We start from the raw sequence: 23,782 nt of genomic DNA, 5'->3' as shown, positions 1-23,782 counted from the left end.
ATTGTTATTGCCTAAATTGCCCCTATTGCCAAAGAAGCACCCTCAGTATTAATGTGCTTCCATTTAATCTGACTTGAAATGAAATGGGCTCTGTGCACGATATGCGAAAAAAAATTAAATCCAGCTGTTCAGCTCATGGATCCCTTTTGTTATCATGGTTGTTGCTTGCAGTGCAGGCTGGGAATGTTTAAGAGTTGAAATGGTTTATATAAATACTTACAGTAAAACCAATGCCCTGCCAAAATCACTTGAGACCCATGATGCTCTCAGCACATGCTGTATAACTTCTCGAATTTTGCAAGAATTCCACAGTGAAAATTAAAAAGATACAGAATTATATATATAATCTTACCTTGGCATTAGGAAGATTATTGGATCACCACCATAGGGAAAGTGATGGTGTAAATATCTTTGAAGGCAGATTTTTCCTGTAATTAAAGTGATCAGGAAAACTTCAGTTCCCCTGAAAATCTGCTTAATGACTTATATAATATTCTTATAAGAATCTGTGTGGATGTAGCTGGAGAATTATACTTAAGTAGTGTCTGAATGCATATTTGTCTGAATATGTTTCTTTGGCTAACCATTAGAAAGAAATTTGTAGGCAATGTTATAATAATTTGTTTGTTTGTTTGTTTGTTTTACAAAAGAATAGACAAAACCGCTGAATCTGTGGCTACCTAACGGCAATGGAATTATATGTTTTGTAGCCCGGTATTTTGTGTTCAGAGGATGACAGCTCCCTGGTGAACGCGTCTAACCATTGCAACTCCACGGTCAGAAGGGTTTCGATATATTTGAAGTTTAGATAGCCTACTTCCAACAATATTTATACTATGTTTTTCTTTCTGGATAATCAGACCACTTTACATGACCACAGTCACCTTGTCAGAAGGTATTGGTCATTTTGTTTGTTGACATATTATAGGAAAAATACAGCCGGTCACTAAAGGACTTAGTTTTCCAGCTACCACTGATGCCCATCCAGACACATGAGGGCACAGAACTGCATCTGAACATGCTATTAGAAAAAACATAAAGCTTGGTGCAAGAGTGAACTGCTAACGCCAGCCTTGGTCTTGCAAGCTGTTCCAGGCAGAGGGAGTCCATCACCTTTATAAGCCTCACTGAAATCAGAAGGTTACAGGTCCAGGACACTGACAAGCATTTATGCAAATACTTATTAAGCAAAAAACTATTACTATGCCATTGGTTTCAGTGGTGATTCTCACTTTACATGCCATGTGTGCAGGATCTGGGCTTGGAGCTGCTATCCCACTCAGTTTTCTTCTCTACTTCCAAACTCTCTAAACTTCAAAGCAAGTTCATGATTATAATTATTAATGACTGTTTTATGGTCCATTAGGAGGCCTAATGTCTGAATTATTTTGAATTAATAAAGTCTCAGTGCTTCAAGGACACACTACAAAGAAGGGACTGGAAAATACAAAGGAAATTTAGGTAATGTTTCTGAGTTTAGTTATGGAAAATGAAAAACCATTTACATATACAGCACTGCCCACACCTGGACATCTCAGACACATACCACACACACACATCCAGGCCTGCCAAGGCTAATGCACTTACTGTGAGACTCACACAACTAACTCCTCCTCCATGCTTCCCAAGAGCCGTGCATGTGTCTCATGTGCTGCTGCTGACCAGCTGCTCTCAGGGCATGGCATCATGGAGCAGGAGACCATCTACAGAACTGGAGAACAGACATACCACCAAGATACACCCCTCTCCAAAGGGCCCCTCTAAAGGGAAGGTTGAACCTTAGCTCCAATCTAATGTTGACATTCTTTCATTGCATAATCCTGCATGGTCCCCTAATTTTCCCAGCATATTTGAGACACATGAAAGGCTCCTGCCACACAAACCCATGTATCACATCCACTAACTGGGACACAAATGGCAAGGGCTCTGCGTAGAGATTCGGTGAGCTTCTAGTGTTACTTGAGTCAGGACAAACAAAATGCTGTTATAAGGGTACAGCAAGAACTGGCTGCTCCCTAAAGGTCAGGAAGATGAGTGTGCTAACACAGCTGGGAGGACAGAGGCCTCACCAGCCAAGACCCCCATCCCACAGCCCCTAAGTGAAGTGAGTAAGGACTGAAGGCCCAGGGCTGAGCTGAAACGGGCCCAGTAGCCCCATGGATAGGGGGTGGGGGGGGAGGCGACCCCAGGTGAGGCTGATCAGGGCCATTAAGGCCTGTTAGTGCCCTCAGGGCCTTGACAGCTGTCTCTTGCTGGTTGTGTTGTTTTCTGAAGAGTTTATTAAGACTAATCAATACCTGAGTCTGGTTAGCCCTTTTTGATCTCCCTAAGATTCTCACAGTGGAGAGGAACTTCTTGGCTTTAGATAAATATTATGGATTTAGAATTTTTCTTCAGGTCATACATTTTATCAGACATCCTTGAATTACCAGTAACTTAAAAAATCATGAGACATCATGAAGTTGGCTAGGCAAGCCCTAGCTCTGCAGGAGCTATTTTTTAAGAGCAATTATAGAACAATCTGAAATAAATTCTAGTAGGCTAATCTCAAATAAATTATGTTGCTATTGACCCTCTACATCTAATGACCTGGAAAGGTGTCCTCCATTTCTTGTATTAAAAGTCTACAAACAAAAGAGCTTCATTAATGTCAATTAGTTTGCATATATGTGCATTGTGGGTTAGCCCCATGTAGCGGTCTCCTCCCAAAAATATTTGTCTAGCCTCATTTTGATCAAGAGTAATGGCTCCAGCTCCTGCTTGGCAGCAGTGTGCCAACCATCCTAACCAAACCTCAATCAGCTTCTTTCCATACTGTAAGGACATCTGCCTTAACTGGTGGCATTATATGCCCCCCTGGCAGGAGCCGGGGTTGTACCCTGGCAGTTTTAGTAATAGGGTACAAGGGGGCTACCAGAGCGGCGCCCGTTACCTCTTCTGGATTAGGCTCAGGTAACGGTGTGGCCGAGGTGGGGGCAAAAGGTTTGTTATCAAAATCAGAATCATCGTCCTAATCACCAACTCCCAGTGCATATATCTTTTGAATAATCTCACTTTCTGAGACTGGGTGGGTATGCTCTTGCTCTAGCTTTTGCAAAGCCAGGGGTCTGAGATTAGTTTCTAATGATTGAAGTTGTTGGATCTTAACATGACTGAGATTCAAAGGCAGCTGCTCATGCACCTGCATCCTTAGCTCGTTGTTCAGCATCCTGAGCTCGCTGCTCAATGGCTTTTAGCAAAGTACCTGCAGCCACAAAGGCCTCTGTGAAAAGCCCAACGAAGGCTCCCTTGCCTTCCTTTGATTTACATTTGGACATTTTCTGCCAATTCTGAAACTGTGTTCACAGGGTCTCCCAGTATCGTGGTTTGAGCCCAGAGGGAAACTGAGCACCACACAGCCGTTCACTCACACCTTGCCCCCTCAGGAATGGGAAGGAGAAAATAAAGCAAAAAGGCTCAGGAATCGCGATAAGGACAGAGAGGGATGACTCACCCATTCTGGTCATGGGCAAAAGACAGACTCATAAGGGGAAGGAAAAAACCCATCAATTTAATTCAGACACTAACAACAACAACACTTAACAGACAGAGTAGGACAGTGAGAAGCATTACCACATCTTAAAAACACCCTCCCCCCACCCCTCCCTTCTTCCCGGGCTCAGTTTTGCTCCTGATTTCTCTACCTCCTCCCCTCCAGCGGCGCAGGGGGCAGGGAATGGGGGTTACGGTCAGTCCACTGCTCCTTCCTCCTCAGGGGAGAGGACTCCTCGCATTCTCCCCTGCTCCAGCGTGGTGTCCCTCTCATGGGAGACAGTCCTCCACGAACTTTCTCTGGCATGAGTCCTTCCCACGGGATGCATTCTTCCCGAGATGCTCCAGCGTGGGTCCCACCCCACGTGTTGCAGTCCTCCCAGCGCTGAACTACAACAGCGGGGGCTGCTTCTTCCCACAGAGTCCCAGCCTTCTTCGGACACGGTCACCTGCTCTGGCATGGGGTCCTCCATGGGCTGCAGGTGGGCATCTGCTCCACCGTGGACCTCCATGGGCGGCAGCCTGCCATCTCACCACGGGCGGCAAGGGAGTCTCTGCACCAGCGCACCTCCCCCCCTTCCTCCTCCTTTCTTCCACTGACCTTAGTGTTCGCATAGGTGTCCTCTTCGCAACTCCTCCTCACAACTCCAACTCCTCCTCCCAGGTTCCCTTTCTTAAATACGTTATCGCAGAGGCGCAGCCACCGTGGCTAATTGGCTTGGCCTTGGCACAGAGGCAGGTTCGACTTGGAGCCGGGGGAGCTTCGAGAAGCTTCTCACAGGGGGCCACCGCTGTAGCCCTCTCCCCTGCTACCAAAAACCCCCGCCACACACACAAACCCAGCACACCCAGATAAAACAATTTTCAGCAACCCATCTCCTGTCCCACCTAGGTGTTTTCCATCCCTTACTCTCTTGCCATTTTTGCTGTTCTCCTACAGTCTTCTCTCAAGCGTCCATGACCTGTGTATTTACAGAATCCCACCACCACCACCAATTTGTAGTGGTCACGGTCACGACCTATGAGGGTTACCCGACCTGCAGGTGTGTAAAGATCGTGACCGCGGGGTTCTCAGGATTACACAATACATGAGGACATGGAGGTCTGGGGTTCTGAGAATTTCTTTATTACAAATTACTACAAAACTACTATTAGTAAAATGATATATATACACACACACACTACAAGTCACTACAAAATTACCACTAGGAAAACAAGTGTATATATATATTACAAGAGTGCAGCAAATATATGTCTATTACAAGTTATTACAGAATTCCAACTAGTGAAGCAAGTATATACTTATGAACCTTTACCTGTGTGTGCACCTATAGAAATATTATATGAGGTGTTACTGGTACAACGCTCACCAAGCCACTCCCAGGAGTGGGGCTAACCGACGACAGAAAAGTCTTACTTCAAAGATGATCCGTGTCATGGAGTCCAGTTAGCCAGGCATCCCCGGCGAGGGTCCGGTCTGTCTGGGAGATCTCATGTAGGGAAGCTCTTGCATAAAGGCTCTTGCAGTGAAGCTCATTTTGGGTAGGTAGCGACCTACCTTTTATACCATGTTGGTGTAGATACATAAGTGGGCACTGGACATCAGTTACCAAAATAGTTGTTGTTGACTCCTGTTTTCCTGGAAGGTCAGTTCTTTATCACAGTTTCTTTGTCCTGCACCCATCAGGGTTTCTTTGCCCAGCCAACTGCTCCCCATCAAGGAGGTTTCAGCTTATCAGGGATGTCTCCTGACTCTGGCTAAGGAGATATCCTTCTTTGTCAGTATGTTTACCGGGTCACCATTGTGGAGGCTCCTTCACCCTGGTAGGCAGCTAAGCACCACGCAGCTGCTCGCTCACTCTCCCACAGCAGGGTGGGGAGAGAATCAGAAGAGTAAAAGTGAAAAAAAATGTGGGTTGAGATAAAGACAGTTTATTAGGTAAAGCAAAAACCGCACACACAAGCAAAGCAAAATAAGGAATTCATTCACTACTTCCCATTGGCAGGCAGGTGTTTAGCCATTTCCAGGAAAGCAGAGCCTCAGCACGCATAACAGTTACTTGGGAAGACAAATGCCAGAACCCTGAACATCCCCCTCCTTTCTCCTTCTTTCCCCCAGCTTTTATTGCTGAGCATGACGTCATATGGTCTGGAATATCCCTTTGGTCAGTTGGGGTCAGCTGTCCTGGCTGTGTCCCCTCCCAACTTCTTGTGCACCCCTCAGCCAGTACTTGCTGGCAGGGCAGCATGAGAAACAGAGAAGGCCTTGATGCTGTGTAATCACTGTTAAGCAATAGCTAAAACGTCCATGTGTTATCAACACTGTTTTGGTCACAAATACAAAACATAGCACCATAACAGCTACTATGAAGAAACTCTGTCCCAGCCAAAACTAGTATGATGTGTTAACAAAAGGACTTCATTGTGGGAAAGGAAAAAAATCAGCTGAAAAATCAGTCCCTAATTCAAGACTGAGTTTATGGACTGTTTCTCTGAGATCAGTTTATCTAAACTTCATCTAGATTTATTTTTCAGTTCTTAGCTATAGGCATTATTTGTTATTTCTAATCAACATACAGTACAGCAGATACTACCAGTAGAGCTTCTATAAAGTTGTGGAACTGAGACTTATAAAAAATCTTAGATTACAAATTAACAGGGTAATTGCAAAATCTTAAATATATTCAGAGCTTTGCAAATCAGCAAAACCCAACTCCAGACAACCCATGGCATAAATTGATGCTTACATAACCTTCTAAGTAGCACAGTCCACCCTGGCATTCTGTTGCTATGCAAAGGACTGGGACATGTTACTGCTAGTGCAATATTTATACAGAATCACAGAATTGTCTAGGTTGGAAAAGACCTTGAAGATCATCCAGTCCAACCATTAACCTAACACTGACGGTTCCCAACTACACCATATCCCTCAGCTCTAAGTCGACCCGACTCTTAAACACCTCCAGGGATGGGGACTCCACCACTTCCCTGGGCAGCCCATTCCAACGCCTAACAACCCCTTCTGGAAAGAAATACTTCCTAATATCCAGTCTAAACCTTCCCTGGTGCAACTTGAGGCCATTCCCTCTTGTTCTATCGCTTATTACTTGGTTAAAGAGACTCATCTCCAGTTCTCTGCAACCTCCTTTCAGGTAGTTGTAGAGGGCGATGAGGTCTCCCCTCAGCCTCCTCTTCTTCAGACTAAACAACCCCAGTTCCCTCAGCCGCTCCTCATACGACATGGCCTCCAGACCCAGTACAGTATGAAGAATAATAATAGCAACACCATTACCACAATGACCTTATAGACTTAAAACTTCTTTTCAGTAAACTGAGAAAATGTCTCTTGTGGAATCACTCATCTGGGGAGTCAACAACTACCCAAACCCCAATGTGCTGTCAGATATGTATCAGGGCATAAGCAATCCAAGAGGTTCCTGGAGTGCCTCGATGACAACTTCCTGACCCAAGTGATAGAGGAGCCAACAAGAAGAGGTGATCTGCTGGACCTCCTACTGACCAAGAAGGAGGGGCTTGTTGGGGATGTGAAGATCAAAGGCAGCCTTGGCTGTAGTGACCATGAGATGGTGGAGTTCAGGACCCTGAGTGGGGGGAGGAGGGTGAAAAGCAAGCTCACAATGCTGGACATGAGGAGAGCAGACACTGACCTCCTCAGGGACCTGCTTGGAAGAGTCCCTTGGGATAAGACCCTGGAGGGAAGAGGGGCCCAAGAAAGCTGATTAATATTGAAGGATCACCTCCTCCAAGCTCAGGAGTGGTCCATTCCAACGAGCAGGTAGTCAGGCAAAAATGCCAGGAGGCCTGCGTGGATGAACAAGGAGCTCCTGGCCACACTCAAAAAAAAAAAAAAAAAAAAAAAAAGAAGTATACAGAAGGTAGAAGAAGGGACAAGTAACCTGGGAGGAATACAAAGATACTGTCTGAGGGTGCAGAGACGCAGTGTCACAGTCTGTTTGGATTGCCCAGAGGAAAAGGAACTGGGGGTGTTGGTCAACAGCCAGCTGAGTATGAGCCAGCAGTGTGCCCAGGTGGCCAAGAAGGCCAATAGCATCCTGGCTTGTATCAGGAATAGTGTGGCCAGCAGGACTAGGGAAGTGATCGTCCCCCCCTGTACTCAGCACTGGTGAGACTGCACCTCGAATACTGTGTTCAGCTTTGAGCCCCTCACTACAAGAAAGACACTGAAGTGCTGGAGCACGTCCAAAGAAGGGCAAAAGGGCAACGAAGCTGGTGAAGGGTCTGGAGAACAAGTCTTATGAGGAGTGGCTGAGGGGACTGGGGCTGTTTAACCTGGAGAAGAGGAGGCTCAGGGGAGACCTCATCGCTCTCTACAACTACCTGAAAGGAGGTTGTAGCGAGGTGGGTGTCAGTCTCTTTTCCCAAGTATCAAGTGATAGGACGAGAGGAAATGGCCTCAAGTTGCGCCAGGGGTAGTTTAAATTGGGTATTAGGAAATATTTCTTCACCAAAAGGGTTGTCAAGCATTGGAACAGGCTGTCCAGGGAAGTGGTTGAGTCACCATCCCTGGAGGTATTTAAAAGACGTGTAGACATGGCACTTAGGGACATGGTTTAGTGGTGGATTTGGCAGTGTTAGGGTTACGGTTGGACTCAATCTTAAAGGTCTTTTCCAACCTAAAATGATTCTATGATTCTAAAGAAAAATGCTGAAATATAAAGCAATATGACATGAACAAATAGATCATGCGTCCTCTGAGTGGGGAGAAAGAGAGAGAAGATAGAATAAACAACATTTGGCAGACCACAGCTAAACTAAGTCAGTAAGGGCTGAATCCAAGAAAATGTCCTGTAGTCCATTCTGTGCCAACAGAATGTATCTTTAATTGCACTTCCAGTCTGTACATTTCCATGGTGCTATCAATTTTTAGAGGGAAAGTGGCCTTATTTGAGCACTGTCTCAGAGACTTAAAGAAGGGAAAAGTATATGTTAATTTGCTCAAAAATAATTTTTTATCAGACAACCAAGAAAATATGTAATGCCAAACCACTAACCTAGGTTAAACCAGCATAAATCAGTGAAAACACTAATACTGTAATCAGCAGTCATAATCTGAAATACTGAGAGACAAAGAGCACGAAGAAAAAAACTTTCCTTACCTCTTGACACTTGTTGGTAATATTAAGCATTTGATACAGTTCTTAAAAATGTTCCTTTTTTATCAGCTTCAGGAATAAACAGACTCGTGTGGTATCTAAAGAGGAATGAGATCCACTGTAAACAAAGAAGTCACCCTAAACATTTACTTCATTCTGTTGAAGAATCATGACAAAACAACCATCTCCACAGCTCCACTACTGAGTTTACAAATAAAACTTCTTGAAAGGAGCCCTATATGCAGTAGTTTTACTGGACAAGTGTACAATTAGATGAGCTCTTGTGATTGAGTTGACCAATCACCATTTTACATTTGCGTGTTTTACATTGAAATAAACCAAGCTTTGAAATAACAAAGCTTGGTCAGTCACATATTATTCTTCAACAACATACATATGCAGCAGACAAAAGGTGAATAGAGGATCATGAGCAAAGCCCAAATACTGTTTTATGGAACACACAAAGACACATTCAAATCCACTAATACATTCTATGAACCTCCTGAAGGACAAAGTCAATAGGAAGTTAACAATTTTGTTTACATCTTACAAGTTAGGCTATGGTAGGCTGAAAGTGGCTAATATTTCAAATAAGGAGATTAAACATATGTTTATCATCATCTTCTCCCCATCTGGCAATAAGTTTTTGCTAGTGATTACTCTTCATGCAAAAATTAAATCCTGTGATGATAAAGCAGCTATCACTCTGATGTATTTTTCTTAGTATAGTGGTAATTCCAACATTTCTACTGCAAAATATATTGGAGCCACAGAGGAGACACAGCAGGAGATTTTATCGTGCTTAAAGAGTTGCTTTTTTTTTTTTTAATCTATTTTACAGAAAGATAGTTAAGAAAGCAGTCGGCAATTATATTCAGCATAAGGGCTCACAGTTTCGTGAGGTTCATGAAGCAAAAAATCATAGAGACTGGTAGGTTAGCCAATCGGTATTCCTGGCTTCCCACACTTTCCCAAATGTGTCACCACAGTCCAGCAAACCCTCGGTCAAACAGGATGATTACAAAAAAGTTGATGGGGACCTAGAGATGACAGCTGCTCTGCCTGATGCTGCAATGATTATACACATACTGAGTTTGCATGCAATGAATAAGACCACAGACATAATTTTAGACATGGATAATTTATCTCTTTGGCTAGCATCTCCTCAGGCAAAGGCACAATTTATTTTCAACATGGTTTACAATTACCTTCAGGTCGCCATGAACCGAGCAGCTTATCACAGAATCACCAAGGTTGGAAAAGACCTTGAAGAACATCTAGTCCAACCATTAACCTAACACTGACGGTTCCCAACTACACCATATCCCTAAGCGCTGTGTCAACCCGACTCTTAAACACCTCCAGGGATGGGGACTCCACCACTTCCCTGGGCAGCCCATTCCAACGCCTAACAACCCCTTCTGGAAAGAAATACTTCCTAATATCCAGTCTAAACCTTCCCTGGCGCAACTTGAGGCCATTCCCTCTTGTCCTATCGCTTGTTACTTCGTTAAAGAGACTCATCCCCAGCTCTCTGCAACCTCCTTTCAGGTAGTTGTAGAGGGCGATGAGGTCTCCCCTCAGCCTCCTCTTCTCCAAACTAAACAACCCCAGTTCCCTCAGTCGCTCCTCGTAAGACCTGTGCTCCAGACCCTTCACCAGATTCATTGCCCTTCTTTGGACACGTAATTCAGTGTCATTCAATGTAATTCAATGTCCTTTTTGTAGTGAGGGGCCCAAAACTGAACACAATAATCGAGGTGCGGCCTCACCAGTGCCGAGTACAGGGGTAAGATCACTTCCCTGTCCCTGCTGGCCACGCTATTTCTGATGCAAGCCAGGATACCGTTGGCCTTCTTGGCCACCTGGGCACACTGCTGGCTCATGTTCAGCCGGCTGTCAATCAACACCTGTGGGTGTGCATGCTGGCTTACTGAACTTTCTGCCCACACTGACAATGGAAAAGTACAACCAGCACTCCCGTCAGAAGATTAACGATGTCTGAAAACAAGAAATAGTTACAAGAAGGCCAGAAGAAAAGAATGTGCTCGTTAAGGAAGAAACTGATAAAGAAGGGACCTTTAGGAATTGCAAAAGCAGGAACTTATCTACTGGCTACATGCGGGTAGCAATGTTTGTGGAAAATACCGAGGGGAGCTATTTTTAGAATGCACAACAGTATATAAGGGCTTGCTGTTATTCTTAGAAGGCACCAGAGTATATAAGGGCTTGCTACTATTTTTAGAATGCACAACAGTATATAAGGGCTTGCTTGCTAATAAAGCTCTGAGCTTGACTTCCAATCATATTGATTGTCTGTGGTCTTGTCTCCTGTGGCCTGCACGGGATTTCGTCCCCACAAACACCCCCAGGTCCCTCTCTGACTGGCAGCTCTCCAGCCACTCCTCCCCAAGCCTGTAGCGCTGCTGGGGGTTGTTGTGGCCCAAGTGCAGCACCCGGCATTTGGCCTTATTGAAACTCCTACAGTTGGCCTTAGCCCATCGCTCCAGCCTGTCCAGGTCTCTCTGCAGAGCCTCCCTACCCTCGAGCAGATCAACACTCCCACCCAACTTGGTGTCATCTGCAAACTTACTGAGGGTGCACTCGACCCCCTCATCTAGATCATCAATAAAGATGTTAAACAGGAGTGGCCCCAAAACCGAGCCCTGGGGGACACCACTCGTGACCGGCCGCCAACCGGATTTAACTCCGTTCACCACAACTCTTTGGGCCCGGCCATCCAGCCAGTTTTTTACCCAGTGAAGCGTGTGCCCATCCAAGCCTCGAGCAGCCAGTTTTGCCAGGAGAATGCTGTGGGAAACGGTGTCAAAGGCCTTACTAAAGTCAAAGTAGACAACATCCACAGCCTTTCCCTCATCCAATAAGCAGGTCGCCCTGTCGTAGAAGGAGATCAGGTTAGTCAAGCAGGACCTGCCTTTCATAAACCCATGCTGACTGGGCCTGATCATCTGGTTGTCCCGCATGTGTTGTGTGATGGGACTCAGGATGATCTGCTCCATCAGCTTCCCGGGCACCAACGCCTGTAATTTCCCGGATCATCCTTCCAACCCTTCTTATATATGGGCATCACATTGGCCGATTTCCAATCTGTCAGGACCTCCCCGGTCAGCCAAGACTGCTGGTAGATGATGGAAAGCGGCTTGGCAAGCACCCCAGCCAGCTCCTTCAGCACCCTCGGGTGTATCCCATCCGGTCCCATAGACTTGTGTGTGTCTATGTGATGCAGTAGGTCACTGACTGTCTCCTCCTGGAATGCAGGGGGGGTCGTTCTCCCAGTCTCTGTCTTCTGGCTGAGGAGGCTGGATTCCCTCAATACAACTAGTCTTGTTATTAAAGACTGAGGCAAAGAAGGCATTAAGCACCTCAGCCTTTTCCTCATCACTTGTTACCATGTTTCCTCCTGCATCTAGCAGGGGATGGAGGCTCTCCCTGGTCTTTCTTTTGCTGCTGACATACTTATAGAAACATTTCTTGTTGTCCTTGATTGCTGAAGCCAGATTAATTTCCAGCTGGGCTTTAGACCTCCTGATTTCCGCCCTGCATAGCCTCACAGCCTCTTTGTAATCACTGTGAGTGGCTAGCCCCTTCTTCCAAAAGCTGTAAACTCTCCTTTTCTCCCTGAGTTGCAGCCAAAGCTCCCTGTTTAGCCAGGGTGGTCTTCTCTGTCATCGGCTTCTCTTACAGCACCTGGGGACCGCCTGCTCCTGTGCCATTAAGACTTCCTTCTTAAAGAGCACCCAGCCTTCCTGGATCCCTATACCCTTCGGGATCGTCTCCCAAGTGATCCTGTCCAGCAGGTGCCTAAACAAGACAAAGTCAGCCCTTTGGAAGTCCAGGATGTCAGTTCTGCTTCCCCCTCTCCTGGCCTCTCTAAGAATAGAGAATAAAATCAGTTGCTTTTTAGAAAATATTCAAAACAAAATTTGACTTTCTCATTGTGCCTGTGATAACAGTAACATTAGCCATTTCCTCTTGTTTACAATCACCTTCTAAACTTTATAATTCAAATAACCCCATATGAAGAGTTAGTTCTTTTCATTGAATCCTAAATCTGTCTCTGAGAAGAAACATGTGGAGCCCTACACTTACATGAATAGCTCCTGTAGTTCTCAAGGACTACAGGATAGACCATGGATATGCTGATATCCTCAAGATGTACCTTTCCTTTATAAAGAAAGGGGACGCTTTCTTTTAAACACAGACATGTTTTCTTGTAATCTTGGACTGGTAGAAGCAAGCTGCTGAGGGAAGCAGTCAATAATACATGGAATGAATGCAAGGATACAAGGAACGAATAACAAATGTTAAGAGGTTGGTTACTGACATTTTAATGTTTAGATTTTTATTTTAAAGCTGGACACAGTTTTGTGGGACATCAGAAATCTGATTTCATAAGCAAAATTAGAAATCAGATTATACTGTAAATTTTAAGATAAATTGTGGGACTGGGGATTGTCACGTCCCGCTCAGACAAGGGAGACAAGTGACTCAGATTTGTAAATCCCCAACGGAGTGGACAACAGTGAGACAAGTCTCAAAGTCCAGACATTTATTAACTTCCCACAATGTATTAATTGGATACACGATAATTGGCTAAGTATATAACGAGTTGTGGCAAGCAATACAGTATGCCTTGCATTGCTTAATGGTAGTGAAGGAAAAGGGGAAAAAGGAAAGGAGGGAGATAGAGAGAATAGAGAAATAGAGATCACCGGTCTGGGTTCCTGCGTCGATCCTGCCAGCGAGGGTTCAAGGAGGCATCCGTCTTCTTCGCTTCACTTCACTCTCCAAACCGCCCCCCTGCTCTTTGTCCCCCCTCAATTTATACACACTTTCCTTGAGTCTGTCCCCTAGGTCGACCCACATACCTACGTATCCCATGTATGGGGAGGAGTAAGGTGTTTCGTGGGATGATGTAATTAGCATGATTTGGTTTAATGTGTCTTTATGTATTATGGAAATAGATGACACCCCACTGGAATCAAGAAAGTACTCGGAATGAGAATAGGCGAACTTTACCTGTCCAAACCACCCATGGTTTAGATGATAACCTAGTCTTAACCTTGATAAAGGGATTTGCAATTGCCCTCAATGAATCTAGTATTACTGCTTGCTTGCCCCTACCCAAATCTGTAGAAGACCCCCTTCCCATGGGTATTCTTCCCACAGATGTAGCAGGAAGTCTGCTAAGATTGTGGAATACAAGTGGTAACCTCCACATAATATATGCTTATTCCTCAGATAGAAAGCAAGTTGCTGTGCGACTTGATCAACCATTCAATTTTTCTACCATTGACAAAACAAGTTGTACGTATTACGCAAATGAAAATATAACTCTCCCATGTAATTGGATCATATGGGGTACCACAGATTTGCAACCTTGGGGACGAGCAACCAACATATTACAATATAATCAACCTATAAAAACTTCCTGGTGCATACAGTGGAGTAAAGGGCGAAATTGCTCCAAAAGAAACGGCCGTAGCCATGATTGCTCTTAGTTTGGGTCTGATAACGGCCTCCAAAGTTATATACCATTTGATCAGAAATTCCCTTTTGTCTCAGTATCAAATGAATCAGCATTGTGGTCTTGCCAACACGTAATAAATTGTTTTAATTGGAAACAACATGATTGGGTTAAATACTATTGGCCAGTTTACATCACCCTAAAAATGGGCTGTCTGTGCCAAAATCGTAGCATAGCTTACAAAGCGGTCAGTGCAGATTTTGCACCTCGTAATGATTGCCGCGTTGCCTCTGGCGACGCTCCAGCTGGTTTGATCTGGGCCTGTAACGATGGCAATATGTACACCTCTTTATGGGGTGGGTTGCCTGAACTCCAATGCACCGTAGGAATCCCGACTTTGTGTCCTACGTGGAAAAGGACTCCCGTCTGGCCCCACTGGGTGGCTCGCACGAAGCGGGTGAGAATAGAACCAGAAGGAGATGTAGAGGGATGGCAAAACCCAGGAGCAGCCACTCGCCTAGCCTGGGGACTGGAAGGATTTGGGGCATTTGGATTTGCCACTATGCAAATGCGATTATGGTTAAGCAAATTAGCTTATCAAGTAGAGAAATTAGCTAATGCTACCGACACTAGTCTGCATCTGCTCAACAGTCAATTACAAGCTACCTCAAAATTAGCTCTGCAGAACCACATGGCGCTAGACTTAATGCTGATACACCAAAATGGACTTTGTGGCTATCTAAACCTCTCCAGTACTGACTGCTGCATTTACATCCCTAATGTTACGCAGGGCCTCAACATCCAACTAGAGAAGATACGGCAAGTAGTGAAAGATACCCGCGAGCTACGAGAGTCAATGAACAACAGCCGGCTTTCGAAAGTGTTTAGTTGGTTTGGACTTGGTATTACTGGTTGGATCCAAAGTTTGATACAATATGTGTTAACGTTCATTGTGCCTATGAGTGTCATAGGTATAGCAATAACTTCTATAAAATCAACTATAATGAAAACCATTAGCATAAGAATGATTCAACGAACTAACTATATCCCTTTAGAGGAGGAGAACCCAATCGACGTCCCTGGTCCTGAAGACCTTAATTAGAGACCACATTCAAGTGCGTGTGTGTGACTGAAGTCACGGGATGGAAGTGTTGGGAGTGTGGGAAAAGCAAAACAGCGAAAAAACTGCAACACACACATTTCCTTAACACATGGTGCCCAGAACAAACACAGGACGGGATGGAGATCCAGTGATTTGTGTTGCCGTGGCACCAAGGAGGAACGTGAAGCGAGGTGGAGGCCGCGCGGTCCCGTTCTTCCACTTTTCTCAAGGAACATTTGGCACAACAATGCAGATTTATCTCCTGCTCTTCCCCTTCTCTCAAGGACTGTTTTGCACAACTCTGCAGACCTTATCTCTCATTCTTCCTCTTTTCCCACAAAACCAGCGCACACCTTGCACCAAGGAATGTGCTGTGTTGTTACTCAAGAAACAATGGCTTGACCACAGTCCCACCCACTCACACATACACACTTGGATAAATACTACCCCGAGTTTGTATCTAATCGGAGGGACAGATCAACGGGTTTGTGCTCCTTGCTTCCCCCCTCCGAAGGGACACCTTTTGGTAAGATTTGGGCCCTCGTCTATGCCGAGTGATTACCCGGGAATTAAGTGTGTGTGATTGCAATCGTTCTTTTTGTGTGCAGTGCTATATAGCCAACCTGCAGTTTGTGCATTTATCATAGGCAATCTCAAAGAACCTGTAGATGTTGCATAAGAATAAACCGTACTATTCGCGAACCTGAATGCTTCTCTTGAATGCAACTGGACCCACAGCACATGGGCTGTTCGTGCATCTGGTGTCAGGCCTATGGTCGCGGCCATAATTGGCATAGCTATTAAGAGATAAGTCTAACCACCCCCAGCCCCTCTAATCTCTGAGGACCCGCTAGAACACAAGGGGATCCATCTCTTACCAAATTAATTCATTACCTTAAATGCAACGATAGCCTATTGAAACTATGTCTGTAGGCTGAGGAGACTTGTCTGTTGTGGTTTGTACAGTAATACTGTCCAGGGAGCTTCCTGACACTGAGACTAATTGGCATGGAACAGCTACATTTTTACTAGTGAACTCTTTGCCAGTGCCCAAGTGAGCAGTTATTGCAGACTGCTGTTGGGAACGGTCCCTGAAATATTCTGACTCCCAAGCTATGACCAGGAATTGTTTGGGAGAATTTTAGTGGGCAGAAATCAAAAGCATGCTAGGGACCGTTCTGACATTTTGCGTTAAAGGCAGTGGTGCTTCAGTGCCTGGGAATTTCCTGTTCTAGTAAATTAAACAGTGTCTAGCTGTAGCCTGCAGGGACTAACAGTTTAGTTGCACAAAGCTTGGGACTGGGACTTTCTTTAGCTCTCTGAAGAAATTTTTGCTGGTGTACGGTTTTACTCCTATATCAAACGAACCTCTTTGAGTTTCTTAAAGCTTTGTGAATTAGTATATTGATGATTTTTAAAGCCATTTCTTTGTAATTTCAGTGGTGTGGAAGCTAAGCAGTGCAATTCTGCCATCAGAAAATGTCCAACTGATCAAGAACAGCAAAAAATATTAACAGCCTTTGTTCCCAAAAATGGTTGCCTGAACTTCACTGAGGTGAATAACTTACATCTAAAACTAGTACTATTAAGTTCATTGTCCCAGTGCAACTGTGCTCAGGAGTAGCTATCTTACTGGCACTATGCTTTGGGGGATCTTAATCATAGGAGAAGTACTATGCTTTTCTGCTTAGTAATGTGGACTATGAAGGAGTTGAGCTTGAATTTTCAAACTTGAGGCTACTTCAGCAAACTCAGAGTATAGTTACACTACATTGTATGTATGCATATAAATTTACCAAAGCAAGTCTTTGTCTTTAGCCTTAAACTACTTACTTGAGTTGAAATTTGAATGAAATCTGACAGTTGTTTTAAGAACTTGGTAACTGTTTCATTCCAGAAAAATTATGAACTTCTGGTTGCTGGTTTTGGTCTGAAGGGTCATGCTGTTGGTGACATTCCTGGAGTTTACTTCAAGGTTGTCAAAGTAGCCAGCGTTTCTCTATTAGCTTTGAACAAGGGCAAGAAGGAGAGGCCAAGATTGTAAATTCCTCTTGTGCCAGCTAGATTACTAATGAACATTTTAATTTGATAAATATTTTGTATTATTTGGCCTGGCTGGGATGGAGTTAACTTTCCCCATAGCAGCCCTCATAGTGCTGTGCTTTGTATTTGTAGCTAGAACAGTGTTGATAACACACCAGTGTGTTGGCTACTGCTGAGCAGTGCTCCCACAGCATCAGGGCTGTCTCTCCAACACCCCACCCCCAAAAGGCCAGTAGGCTGGGGGTGGGCAAGAGCTTGGGAGGGGACAGAGCCAGGACAATTGACCCAAACTGACCAAAGGGATATTCCAGACCATGCGACGTCGTGCTCAGCAATAAAAGCTAAGAGAAAGGAGGAGGAGAGGGGGCATTCGTTATTAAGGCATTTGTCTTCTGAAGCAACCGCTATGCATACTGAGGCCCTACTTCCCAGGAAGTGGCTGGACATCGTCTGCCGATGGGAAGTAGAGAATAAATCTTTTTTTCCTGTTTTCCTTTGCTTCCGTGTGTGGCCTTTGCTTTTGCTTTATTAAACTGCCTTTATCTCAACCCATGAGTTTATCATCTTATTTTCTCCCCCCTGTCCCGCTGAGGAGGGGAGCGATGGAGCGGCTTGGTGGGCACCTTGGCAGCCAGCCAAAGACAACCCACCACATCTTTGTTTGGTTTTCTGTGTCATAATGAATGTTTTGTATATACAAATATATACTCTGTGACATATCTGAGTGAATGTTTTTGCACTTCTTGTGCACCCCCAGTCTACTTGCTGGCCGGGCAGTGTGAGAAGCAGAAAAGGCCTTGACTCTGTGTAAGCACTGCACAGCAATAATGAAAACATCCCTGTGTTATCAGCACAAATCCAAAACGTAGCCCCACACTAGCTACTATGAAGAAAATTAACCTATCCCAGCCAAAACCAGCACACTCAGTTACCACCTAAACTCCTTGTGTATCTTCCTAGTTCATTCTAAATATACCATTCTTGAGTTTTCTGCTTTTGCTTGTGTTGTGAACAGCTTGGCACGTGTCTGCTGCATAAATGTGATGAAGATGTAGAACTTCCTGGAGAAGAGAAGGCTCCGGGGAGACCTTATTGCGGTCTTTCAATATATAAAGGGGGCTTACCACAGCCTGTACTGACAGTACAAGGGGCAACGGTTTAAACTGAAAGAGGGTAGATTTAGATTGGACATTAGGAAGAAATTTTTTACGATAAGGGTGTGTCACGACCCGGATTGGGAGCCCAGAGAGTCACAATGGTTCTGTGATCCCCTCGGGTTAAATTAAGGTGAAATGACACCAAACGACCAGTTAAAATGTTTTACTTGCGGTAGAAAACAACTTAAATTTGGAAAAGGATAATAAGCAATGCGGGGGAAGGGAAGGGAAGGGAAGGGAAGGGAAGGGAAGGGAAGGGAAGGGAAGGGAAGGGAAGGGAAGGGAAGGGAAGGGAAGGGAAGGGAAGGGAAGGGAAGGGAAGGGAAGGGAAGGGAAGGGAAGGGAAGGGAAGGGAAGGGAAGGGAAGGGAAGGGAAGGGAAGGGAAGGAAGGAAAGGAAAGGAAAGGAAAGGAAAGGAAAGGAAAGGAAAGGAAAGGAAAGGAAAGGAAAGGAAAGGAAAGGAAAGGAAAGGAAAGGAAAGGAAAGGAAAGGAAAGGAAAGGAAAGGAAAGGAAAGGAAAGGAAAGGAAGAGAGTCAAAGAAATCCGGATCACCACCCCTGGATCCAGCGTTGTCTCAGGTCTGGTAATCTTGGGTGGTGGGTGCACACACAGCAAAGTTTTCTGTCGCCTTTTAAGTTCATCTTGTCGCCTTTTAAGTTCATCTTATCAGCTGATTAGCATACTAGACAAGGAGGGGCAGGTATTCCACAAACTCATTTCCATGAGAGATGAGGAAAAAGGTGGAGCATGGGTTCTGCACATACATTGAGGGGGAATGGGGTGCACCACCCCTTGTCCAATTGAGTCGGTGGTCATACTCACCCTGCCCACGTTTGTTTTTTCCTCCGTTCCCACAGATTTTTGATGACTTCATGCTTCTTGAGCAATCATCCGGCTTCTGGGGCAGAAATGCTCACCTCTTATCAGGCCTTGTCATCTCTTCGGGCTTACACAATGGAGCCAATGATTAGTGGTCCTTGTGCTTGATGAGAAACATTTGGTTTCACTCAGTCCACGTTTCCCCCCTTTGAGGCCTATCTAAGGAGTTTGTCAATACAACTGCAAGGGAGTGGGGGGTGCATCCTTCAGTACACTCCCGCTTCCTTGGGTGACATTCCTTAGACTAATCACAAAGGCCACAGCTTGTCCTTGAGGTTTTCTGTGTTGATGAATGTTTGAGGCATTACTTCCTTCAGTCCCTTACAGGGTGGTGAGACAATGGAACAGGTTGCCCAGGGAAGTTGTGGATGCCCCATCATTGGAAGCATTTAAGGTCATGATGGATGGGGCTTTGAGCAACCTGATCTAGTGGAAGGTGTCCCTGCCCACGGCAGGGGGGTTGGACTAGATGATCATTGAAGGTCCCTTCCAACCCAAACCATTCTATGATTCTGTTATTCTAATTTAGGGGTTTCCCTGCATACTTAATTTAATGAGCTCTAAGAGGGCAGAAATAAGGGGCCTTTCAAGCTCCAGTTGAGGCCATTCCATTAAAAATGAGAGTGATGTCACCATGCCCTCCAAACCAATGAACAGTATTATGTATGTACCTCTTTCCTCAGGTTAATCGGGTCAAACCCCCTTCACTTTTAAGGCTTCCATGCCTAAAACTGTTCCAATTGCTAGACTGATAGTGTGTGGGAGTCCTTCTCCATGTCTCTTAACTATGGAAAATATTGCAAGCATTCATCACGCTACAGAAAATACAAGGGGAACATGAGTAGCATTTGGTTATGGCAATCTAGACTTCTGGTGCCTTTACAAGTTACCATTTCTGTATCTCTGTGTCACTGGATAAAGGAGAAATCCACGTTGAACGGGAAAACTAAACCCAGGTTCCTAATTCCTGGGCTAACGCTAATAAGCAGGAGGCTTTTACGCTAAAACAAACACCTTGTCCCCTGCCGTGTTACCAGTTTCATAAAAGAACAAGCAAGAGTTTCATAAAGTCGGGATCTAGTTCCCTAATGTGGGGGGCAATGATGATGGCTTCAGATGTGTTTGACAAGAAGTAGGAAAGAGAAGTTTAATTCTTGCACTGCTTCTACAGAGAAGCTTGAGTACTTCATTCTACTCTCTCACCTCAGTAAGGAAGATGACATTTTATATTCAGTGCTTTCACCAGCTTCCCTCTCCAACGAGGTCTCTAATTCCGAAAGAAACTAGATTTAAGAAAGAAAAGACAAGTCGCTACTGGTATCGAAATGCCACACCTGCCTTTAAACTGCGAGAGGGAAAGAAATTCTCTGTTGCTGTGGGTGCTCACCTCACACTGTTGAGGAACGACGGCCCCCGCGCCGCCAAGTAACGGCTGCTGTTACACAACAGCACAGGCTGTGTGCCCAGCCAAAGACTACGGGGTGTACCGCTAAAATTAGAAGTGACGGTAGAGCTACTTATCCCCTCTTCCCGCCTCGGTGTGCACGGTTGCGGGGTGATTTGGTTCGGCAGCTGCATGGGGACGCCCCCCCGGGCGGGCCCGTCACAGCCCTTTCCTCGCGGGTGCTGGTCCTGGATGGGAGTTTCCAGTCAGGCGCGACTGGGTCACCCCAACGCGGGTCCTTGCGGCTGCAGCTAACCGGCGCGGCGCACTAGGGGCTTCTCTTTTTTCGTCTTGGCAGGCGTGGTGGTGGGATGGGTGAGTGTTGTAGCGGCCATCTTGGAGGGGACTGGGATGGGGAGGGAGCGTGTGTGACAGAGACGTAGCGGCGACCTTGGGGGGGATGGGGGAGAGGGAGAGAGTCGTAGCGGCGACCTTGGGGGGGACGGGGGAGAGGGAGAGAGTCGTAGCGGCGACCTTGGGGGGACTGGGACTGGGACGGGAAGTGTGTGTGGGCGCGGAGAGGCGGCTCAGAGCACTCCCCCTCACTGTCCCGCGAGTCTCCTCCACTGGCTCTGGGCCCTCGCGACGTCCCTAGGCTTCGGTGTTAACAGCGCCTCCGTTAGCCTTTGTCCCCTATTCCCCCTTGCTGCCTGTTAGTAGTGATACTGTCGGTCCCCGTTGTGCGTCCTCGTCTCGTCCCGTCCCGTCCCCCCCCCCCCCCCCGCGCGCGTGCACACACACACACACACAGAGGCGAGGAGGTCTGCGGTCTCGCCGCTGGGTTGCCTCCCGAGGCCCGCGAGGGGTGGTGACGGCAGGAGCTGCTCGGTGACCTCCAGCTCTCTCTGCCGGTGTTTTCTAGGGAAGTGCCGTGGGCTCCGTACCGCTCGGAAACTCCGCAGCCACCGCCGCGATCAGAAGTGGCACGACAAACAGTATAAGAAGGCCCACTTGGGCACTGCGCTGAAGGCCAACCCCTTCGGTGGCGCTTCTCACGCCAAAGGAATTGTTCTGGAAAAAGTGTGGGTAAAACTCCCCGGAGTGCGCCTTTACGACCTCGCGGGCGCTGGGGGTGGTTTGCCGTGGGATGGGGACAACTTGTGCTTGTGCCGGGTTAGGGGTATGCAAGGGCGTGCTCTCAGCAGTGAGCTAAGTTGTGGCGCAAGCACCCGGGTACAGTGTAGGATATTCTGGGTCCTTGGAGTCACCAGGAAAATTCCTGGTAATTTGGGACCTTTGAAAGATCCCATATGTGACTTTAAAGAAGATACACCTCTAAGTTGTTTTTTCTAAATATGATAGAGTTTTTCTACCTGAAGTATGACAATTTTTTTATTATTTTGTAGCTTCTATGTACTAGGCTGAAAACAGTTGGGTTTTTTAGGTGAAAGGTTCTCATATACTCAGTGTTGCTTTTGAAATTGTGCATAACCTTTAGAAGGAGAAGAATTTTACTTAACATTTAAGTTTAGTTTGGGGGAGGGGAGAGGGTTTCAGTGTGTGTGCTTTGTTTGATGCAGTCGACAAGTATCAAAGATTCCATCTACTTGTGTTCTGGCTTTTTGTTAGTAACTTACAAGTTTTGTTAGGATACTCTCAGGACTCCAAGGTGTTTCTTTTTCTTTTCCAAATTTTTAATTACAGAGTTAGTATTTGTCTCTAGAAGACAGACTTGCTTTTGATTTTTACTCTGTTTAGGAACTAAATTAAGTCTTTGGATATTGCATAGCTCGAAGTAGATCACTAATAGTTTTTGCTTTTGAAATACACATGCGACTTAAGGTTAGTGCAAAATAACATAGTGATTCATGGTATTGTAATGAATATCTACTAATCTATCAAGCAGGTTTTTGCTAATGTATTTTCATGTACTTCTGTTTTAGTGGAGTAGAAGCTAAGCAGCCTAACTCTGCCATCAGGAAATGTGTCAGAGTCCAGCTGATCAAGAATGGCAAAAAAATAACAGCTTTTGTTCCCAATGATGGTTGCCTGAACTTCATTGAGGTGAATAATTTTCAAGAAACAACCTATAGAAAGCTGTGTATGAAAGTAAAGAAATGCATAATTGACAGAATCAGGTGATGGCTAGACAAGGGTTCATGGCATTCTGAACTGTGTATATCTTAATGCTGTATCTGCAGAAGCAGATGAGAAATGCCAAAGGTGGCTTTGTACTTTTCCCTTGCTAAGGTAAGCCGGTCCTCAGCAGTACTCCTGCAAGTGAAATGACACCTCATCTTATGTTTCCCTTCTCCAAAATGCTGAAGGGAATAATCCATAATTCATGTATATCTATCAATAGACTTTAGCATTTACTGTCTTTCCACCCTTTCCTTAGAAAGTCTGTGATGTGGCTCAAATTTAATGTAAATTAACTTCAAAGTATCTACAGTTTTAATGTTTATAACTCTGTATCTGCACTGTCTTTCATTCTAGGAAAACGATGAAGTTCTGGTTGCTGGTTTTGGTCGGAAGGGTCATGCTGTTGGTGACATTCCCGGAGTTCGCTTCAAGGTTGTCAAAGTAGCCAATGTTTCTCTGTTGGCCTTATACAAGGGCAAGAAGGAGAGACCAAGATCATAAATTGATGTGCCAAGAATATGAATAAAGTTTGTAATTGGAAAAACTCTTATACTTGTTATGTAAGGCTTAGGATGTGGGGGTTTTTTGTTGTGGTCGTGGGTTTTTTTTGTTTTGGGTTTGTGTTTGTTTTTTTTTTTTTTTTCCTTTGTATGTTTGCAGATTGCTTTAGACTGACAGAAGAAAGCCAGAGCATCTTTATAACCAGTAGGTGAGCTTAATAAGCACTTAAGTGTTTGCAAATTTACCTTTGTGCTTGACGGAACTACACATCTGTTACGGAGGCTCCCAAATGAGCAACCAACCACCAAAAATAAAAAAAAATAATTATTAACACAGTTAACTAGCTCTCCGTAAATTACAGGTTCGAATGTCTGTGAGAGGAGAACAGAACAACTTTCTAGGGTTTAACGGCAACCCAA

General features: G+C 45.2%; 1 protein-coding gene across 1 annotated transcript; it reads left to right on the top strand.

The window, feature by feature from the left end:
• Positions 1-20,945: 20,945 nt before the first annotated feature.
• LOC141917730 (small ribosomal subunit protein uS12) lies at positions 20,946-23,406 on the top strand. The gene is made up of 4 exons (XM_074811145.1): positions 20,946-21,095; positions 21,643-21,802; positions 22,664-22,784; positions 23,217-23,406. Exons 1-4 carry the CDS (start codon positions 21,092-21,094, stop codon positions 23,361-23,363), a joined length of 432 nt encoding a protein of 143 aa, XP_074667246.1. The 5' UTR covers positions 20,946-21,091; the 3' UTR covers positions 23,364-23,406.
• Positions 23,407-23,782: the final 376 nt, after the last annotated feature.

This window comes from Strix aluco, chromosome W (genome assembly GCF_031877795.1).
Source record: "Strix aluco isolate bStrAlu1 chromosome W, bStrAlu1.hap1, whole genome shotgun sequence".
Taxonomy (NCBI): Eukaryota; Metazoa; Chordata; class Aves; order Strigiformes; family Strigidae; genus Strix; species Strix aluco.
This window is presented reverse-complemented; position numbering and strand designations above follow the sequence as displayed.

Excerpts from the sequence above, each read along its gene's own strand:
- LOC141917730 (XM_074811145.1), top strand. Across the intron at positions 21,803-22,663 it reads GGAATTGTTCTGGAAAAAGT|TGGAGTAGAAGCTAAGCAGC; the intron begins GTGGGTAAAACT and ends CTTCTGTTTTAG. Across the intron at positions 22,785-23,216 it reads GTTGCCTGAACTTCATTGAG|GAAAACGATGAAGTTCTGGT; the intron begins GTGAATAATTTT and ends CTTTCATTCTAG.